The 7,991-nt window shown below is 28.8% G+C and overlaps 1 protein-coding gene across 1 annotated transcript; it reads left to right on the top strand.

Annotated features, from left to right (window-relative positions):
- Positions 1-1,260: 1,260 nt before the first annotated feature.
- Positions 1,261-7,813, top strand: LOC111684275. The gene is made up of 3 exons (XM_023446415.2): positions 1,261-1,888; positions 6,849-7,024; positions 7,086-7,813. The coding sequence occupies exons 1-3, from the start codon at positions 1,796-1,798 to the stop codon at positions 7,657-7,659; spliced, it is 843 nt and encodes a 280-aa protein (XP_023302183.2). The 5' UTR covers positions 1,261-1,795; the 3' UTR covers positions 7,660-7,813.
- Positions 7,814-7,991: the final 178 nt, after the last annotated feature.

The raw sequence follows: 7,991 nt of genomic DNA, 5'->3' as shown, positions 1-7,991 counted from the left end.
TTTTTCTTAAGTAATCCTCATGTACATATTTTTTAACTTTTCCGCACTGACCAAAAACGGCGATACCGCCCCATCCATGGGGTAAATGCGCCAAGGGGATGGGGCAGATTTGTCATTAGTATAATAAAATAAAAAATTACAAAAATAAGAACTTATTTTGCTGTTTTATACCTTAATTAATTAAACAAAATATAATAAATCAGATATTTATTGTTTATTTCACAAACCTTAACAAAAAATTAAAACAAATTGTTACTGATTTTTACTATATTTTAACCAAATTTGGTTCTACATCACAAGCATTACATATATTTGGCGCATGTACCCCACGGACAGTTCTGGGGTTTAGTTTCAATTTTTTTGGAGCTTCAAATTATACTATCGAAAATTTTATTATGTCTTATTGTTCACTATTATTAACATTCTAATACTGACCAATATATTTTTTCTATCACAAAAACTAAAAAATTAGCACAGTGAAATATTTTCATAGCCCTTTGAAAAAAAATTAATCATGTCTGCCTCCCATCATATGTAAAGTTAATGTTTAAAATTTTCAGGGATGATAGATAATCGATAAACGAAAACAAAATTTAATGCGATTAATTCGATTACTCGGTTTTCAAGTTATTCGCATTGACAGATGTGCCCCTATGGCTGATGATCCCCCTTCTACCCTATTGATGGCGGTTATAATTAATACCTTTTGTCAGCTACCACCCATTGGACTATTGACTTTTATGCAATCGGTTTAATGTAACATTTATCTATGAAATCTCCCCTTTGCATGTGTAAATACTAAGTCACTATAAATTCCATGACACTGCGTGTATTTTGTTTTGGGAAACTTTATAAGACAATCAATGAAATATGTGTATATCTTTTTTTCTTTCTTTTTGGTTTATGTACCATGTACAAAAAATCTTGTTGCAAATAGATTGTGATGCTACACAAAAACGAGTTAGATATTCCAATCCAAAAACAATATAGAAAAAAGTGTTGTGGAAAAATAACTAAAAAAAGACATGTATCATAAACAAGACAATGCAGGCTAAAAGTTGTTGTTAATGGAAATTCCTTGTATTTTTTCATTGCAACTTTTGCTTTTTCCAGCGAGGAGCAACTGGAACAGCAGTCACTTAGTATAGACAAAGCGAAAAGTTGATTTTCATTAAAAATTTGCAATTGTTGCTATTGCTGCTACAGCGGTTGGGGTTCATATAAAATCTTAATCACACTCTCGAAAAATTGCATTAGGTTTTTATATATCACGACGATGTCATCACATTTGCAACGCATTAAATCCACTTAGTTGTTGTTATTCGTCGAAGTAGTAGAAGTAGTAGGCGTTAGGCGTTAGGCGTAGTTAAAGGTTGTAGTAGAGGACAACCTATAACGAAAACGTTACCAAAAAAAAAAAATAAAATAAAATTACGAAAATAACAATAAACTAAATCCGAACAAAAAGGATAAAAACTTTATGCTTACAAACTATTTTGTTAGTGTAATGGAAAATTTCGTCAGTACTAATGCTAATGCAAGGATAATAAATTACAAATGAACAGTGTTAATTGAAATAACAGTGAAAATATTTTTTTAATTTCGAAAACAAAGTGCAATAACAAAAAAAAATTAAACCTTTATATTAAAGGAACTAAAACAAAAATAAAGGAAAAAAACATAAATTAATTAACAAAAAAATAAACAAAAGTGAAAACAGTAATAATTAATTAAATTACCAAAAACTAAGCTTAAGTTTAAATTTTATCCAAAAAATACTAAACATAGAGGCAAGATGAAGACAACACTGGTATTTCTGTGTGCTTTTGTGTCTACAATTGCCCTAGCAGTGCGCGCTACTCCTGCCATCAGTTCTAACGAAAACGCGGTAATTAATTAACTTTTTTTGTTCTTGTTGTAATAACCAATTATAATCGTTAATCTCTTGCCACGTTTTTGTTTGTATTTTTGTTCTTCTTAATATTTTTATATGTTACTTTTGTTTATCTTCTTCTTCAAGGATATTTATCATGTCCTTGAGACGATTTTTTATGTGATGTTCTAAATCTGTGCAATTTTCTTGAATAGAATTTTCGTTCTCTTTGCTTTTGTGTAAACAAATACTTGTCTTAAGGGTCTGTTAAAAGTTCATTTTTATGATTTAATTTTACAGTATTGTGTTGTGAACTTTGTAAGTAAACTTGCAACAGTATGTTGTAAGTAAAAGTTAACAAAGGACAGTTTTAAATATAACCATATGTTTTAGATTTATCTAAGGAAAATTAATTAAAATTGCAATAAACAAATGTTTAAATTTGCATTGTTAGTCTTTTATTTTTCAAATCTATAATTCATACATCAATGACAATAAAATAACAAATATATACAAACTTCAGAAGCTTCAGGGTATAATTAGTACTGTACACATACCAATAACAACAAAGTTTTTATAAACAACCCAGCCAACATAATTTTTAAAATTATGTAAAATGGACCATGTGTTATCAGAAAATAGACAAACATATTTATACCTTCATAGAACTATTTCACGAATCAGTTACTCAAATAATGTTTTAAAGGAAGTGGTTTTAGGTTTAGCCAAGCTAGCAGCGGATTCAGATCGAGTGATTGGGGTAAAACTTTCCTTTCACTTCTAACCCCAGGGAATTGAACGATATTTTAAATCGAAAACAAGTTTGTAAACAGTCATATTTCGAACATCCTTAGCAAAAATAAAACTAAGTATTTCTAAAAAACACCTTCTTTGGAAGTGATGTTTATTGACTTCCAAAGAAGCAAAAATAATCATTTTTTTACTAAAAGATATAATTTGTTGTACGAAAATTTTTTTTATTTCATTAAAATTGAGACAAATGACGAAATTCGTATAGCACGACAAACTAATCAACAACAATTCGTTGCGCAAATTTATCGAATAAAACACAATCAAATTATTTGTACTGCGAATTCGTTTCAAAATTGTTTTTGTTAGAAATTAAAATAAGAAAGAAAAAGGAGCAAAAATTATATTTTTGTGAATCTCCACGATTTTGAGATAATTTTAAAAGCTTTAAAATTTATTCAACCATTATTTCGAAATTAGAAAATGTAAGAAGTTGGCCTCGAAAAGAACTAAAATTATTTTTTTGTAAATATCCCCAATTTTGAGATTATTTTAACAGCTTCAAAATTTTTTCGAACGTTACTTCGAATTTTCGAACTTAATTTAAAATATTCAAACATAGCATTGTAGCGTCATCAAGTGTACTCCAGACTGCCAAATTTCAAACAATTCGGACAACCAGAACTGGTTTTAATGGCTTTAAAAACTTTATCGAACTTAAGTTTGAATTTTCGAAAATTTTATTTTTGGTTTTTATGACCCAGAGCATAAAAATTTTTTCAAACATAACTTGAGTTGGTATGCGTAAGAAACAGAAAAAACCTATCGCATAGTTCGTTACGTTCGTATTTTTTAATATTCATTTATTTTTTGTTTCAAAAAATTTTATTAGAACATTTTTTATGACTTAGGGTAGAAGGGGGATCATTACCATAGGGTCACATCTGTCAATGCGAATAACTTGTAATCGATTTTATTGCATTATTAAATTTTGTTTTCGTTTATCGATTATCTACATCCCTGAAAATTTGAAACATTAACTTTACATATGATGGCGAGTGGTCCCCCTTCTACCCTACAATGCTACAACGCCCCGGCATCGATTGTGAATTGAACAGTTAAACTAAAAAATTATAAAACTTCTTCGATATCTAAAATTATGTCCTTGAAGTAAAATATTACTAAAGAATATCAATGTAAACATAAATGCCTAGATATATTTTTATGTATGAATATATGTAACTAAATATATGGCTTTCCAAGAATCTATGAATATAAAACATGTTCGAGTAGAAAAGTAAATGACCACTTAGTTTGTGTAAGAAAAATGTCTGCGATTTGTTTTTGTATGATAAGAGTTTCATTTTACAAATGAATCTATTGTTAAATATTTGCATGGAAAGTAATTACAAATTTGAAACAAAATCTTCGGTATTATACCATTTTTTGTTATGCTTGACCTTCAACTTTTCAGTAAAATAAAACATTTACTTTTAAATACACAAAACATATGTATGCATGTATGTACATTAAGGTAGCCCATTTATTTAGAGAATATATAAGGAACAATTCTTAATTTGTTATGATGAAATAAATTAGTTATTTTGAAAGAAATACACCTAGGCCCCTATCGGCCTAGAAGTGTAAGATCGTATACCGCTATATTCATCCTGTTTTATATACACTTACCAGTTTACGTAATTCACTAGCTCATCATTCCAAGAAAGTGTATATTCATCACCAGTCTTAAGATCCAGAATACTATAGGTACAGTTAACACCTGTTTTTCCCGAGATTGCAATTATACCAAGATGGGGTAACATACCCCCGGGAAGCTTCCAATTGTTCAATGTTAACAGTGTATGTGTATTTATACCCTACACTACTATTATGGGGAGGATATTATGCTTTTAAGCTAATGGTTGTAACACCAAGAACATTGGTCCTAAAACTTACTTAAAGTGCATTTACCAATCACATTCTAAGTAGATTTAGCCATATCCGTCTCTCTAAGTTGCAAGTTAAAGCTAGTGCCCACGCTGCAGGCCGCAATATTCAAGATAATTTGATGAATTGAATTATCTCCAAAATTGCGACTTATAGTTTGATTACAAGATTTACAAGCCCTATTCGGGACTTCAGTTGTATGAGAGCTAGGTGAAATAATGGACCGGTCTTAACCATTGGCAATAGGCTCCGTCCCTGGGACAATAGAAGATCATGTACAAAAGTTCATAGGACCATTATTATTGTGCGTTACAAACATCAGCACAAACACAATATACCCTAACCACTAAAGTGATGTAGGGTGTAAAGAATACATTTTGGACTTTTAAGACATCTTTTAAACAGAAGTTTAATCATTACAAATCGGTATATACAACTTATCATGGTCATGATTATATACAACTTATTCGTGCCGAAAACAATATATTGGATGTAGTTTAGTGAAAGACAGAAGATTCGTTTGTAGGAGAGCTAGGTGAAATAATGGACATATTTAAAACATTTGTCAAAACTTATTGAATATTTTAATACATTCTTATTTGTGTCTATCCCCAAAGAACTTTTTAAAAAATGGCTTGAAGTTCTAAATTCGGAATTAAAGTACAACATATCATATTGAATGCCTATACATTATTAATAATATAATCTTAATTTTCAACGTACTCACCTGTGTATGGCCATTATAAATTTTTTTGTTTAAATAAATGTTAATTAGATCTTATATTAAATGAATTGACCTTCTAATGTTAGAAGACATGTTAGAATGAACTTTAGGAAGGTTTTAAATATGTTAATATATGTTACAAATAGAGATCCTAGCAGTTTTTGTATTGTTCTTTTGTAAAGAACAGTGATACGAGACTCTCTATAATGTTTGATAGATTTTACAGCCATAGCGAAATTTTGAAGTTTAAAAGCTCTAACTACATAATGTCATTCTTATGGCCGAAAACGGACGATAAGGATAATTATGTGTAAATAAATTTTATAGAATATTCATTTTATTATATTTATAAACTTTCTACATATTCATGAATTCACAGGATACACGTGTTTGGTGACAGAGCATTATTTGAAATTATTGGTAATAAATATTCATGAATCATCAATTGTTATTTAATAGATTAAATTCTCTTAGAATATTCTTAAGGAATGTTTTGGAAACCACATAAGCATTCTCTTTGGATTATATGGCGTTTTTTGCTTTAAATTGTAAAACACTTTAAATATATGTATAATAAGCAAAAACTGACATTGAAAAGTTTTTGTACCATGATGATAACATTGGAAGCAAGTACTTACCACGATCGCTTACAAATAGTGAAATAGATAAATACTTACTACGACCGCCTGCAAATTAGGAGCTAACTAAGGTTTTGTTTTCAAGAAAAAAAACGTTTCTACTATAAGTTTTCACAAAAAATATATATTTTTTCATTTGTGTAACAAAATTCCAAAACAATTTGTCAAGGCTTAGTAGTAAATACATATTACTACTTTATTTGTAAGTCATTACTAGACTCTCTCTCAGTAATCTAAACGGTATGTAGTAATCATTAAAAAAATATGCTGTTGAGTTAGTAATTGAGTTTACACTCAATTCAGAAATATTCTTTGTATTTGTAATTACTTTTTATGAAGTTTCTTAAAAATACATAATTTTTCAGTATCACGGTCGACTAGCTGACTATCAGTACACAGGCTACGGGTTCGATTTCTAAAAAAATAAACTCTAATCAATTTCAACTTTAGAGGATGGTACTTTTAAATAAAAATAGAGTTAGTAGTTCTGTTGTAAATCTACATTATATTTCTTTTTGAAACATGCAATGAATTTTATGAAATTTTAAATAGTTCATGTCACATTTAAGTTCGATAATAAAACTTTATCATGTTAAATAAATAATATTTTTTCCACATCACTGAGATTTTTTGCTACTTACTCAATATAAGGAATATTTAATATACTTTTTTTAAGATTATTTTGGTATAGTCTATTATTAATAATTTTACATTTTTATTCCAAGAATCTTTATATTTTATATTAATTTTTAAATTTTGTCAACTTCAATAAAAAGGTTAATGACACTGCTCAGGGTTAAACTCTACTTATAGACATTTTGGTATTGATTTACAAGTATTTTTTTCTTATTCTTGCTTTTAAAAGATTAATGGAATATTTATAATATGAAAGTTATTTTCTTTTTGTCTCCTATAGATTCCCGCCATTAATCGTAATCAATTGGAGGAGGGCTTTCTAAGAAAATTGAATATAAAATGTAGTCAAAGAGATAATCACTCATGTATGATGTTGAAATTAATTGTCTACATGAATCGAATATTTAAAAAATCATCTATAGAAGTGAATAAGAAAGTTACAGTAACCCAAAATCGGTAAGTAGTTATTTATAAAGGAATGTGATTTACGTTTTAAAATGCATGTTAAACATTTTAGTGATATTGATGACATACCAAATGATCCGGATGACGATATATTATTGGCCCGTTCGATAGATTCAGACGATGAAACTTTAGGTTTAATAGTGGCTAATAAACTGTGGAAATTTATAAGATCACGCACATTACGTTACAAATTTAGTGATAATGCTGATTTTGTTGTGAATACGGAACCAAAGGGTAATTTAAATTTAGGTGTTTCCATTAGTCCGGTGGAGGCCTTGGAAGAGGGTCGCGGTAAAATGAAAAATTTAGCTCCGATTTTATTATTGATGGCCGGCAAGGCAGGTCTAGTGGGTGCCGTTCTACTAAAGGGTCTGTTCCTGTTGGCCGGTAAGGCATTAATTGTTTCCAAAATAGCTTTACTACTGTCGGTTATAATTGCCTTGAAAAAGCTATTATCACAGAAAAAGCACATTGTAGAGGTACCGCATCATGATAGCTACTCTAGCAGTGGTTGGGCTCGTGCTTTAGATGGTTTTATTGAAGGCATAGCCGAAGTGCCAGCAAAAATATTAGCCGAAGAGGCTCATGATATGGCATTTAATGGTCAGAAACCGGAGGAATTATAAAACTAATTTATACGTTATGGTGTAGATATAAAGAGTACTTATTTATTCTTTTATTATTATTTAATTTTATCTTTTTTTAAGTGTAATATTTGCAATTTTTTTTTTTTTGTTTTTTTTTCCAAGTTTTTTTTTTTAATTTTAGGTCTTTGGGATAATTTATTGTTTTTAATAATTTATTTATTTAATGTTGTTTATTTTCTTTGTTATTGTTGTTATTTTTTCGTTAATCATGTATTTACTTAGTTCTTTTTTTATAATTCTAAATCTTAAATTTCTTAAAACTATTTTTAACTTTTTTTACTACATTACTAAAACTCTAATGCGATCGTTTT

This window comes from Lucilia cuprina, chromosome 4 (assembly GCF_022045245.1).
Source record: "Lucilia cuprina isolate Lc7/37 chromosome 4, ASM2204524v1, whole genome shotgun sequence".
NCBI classification, from domain to species: Eukaryota; Metazoa; Arthropoda; class Insecta; order Diptera; family Calliphoridae; genus Lucilia; species Lucilia cuprina.
The sequence above is the reverse complement of the archived record's forward strand: the minus strand, read 5'-3'. Positions and strand labels throughout refer to the sequence as shown.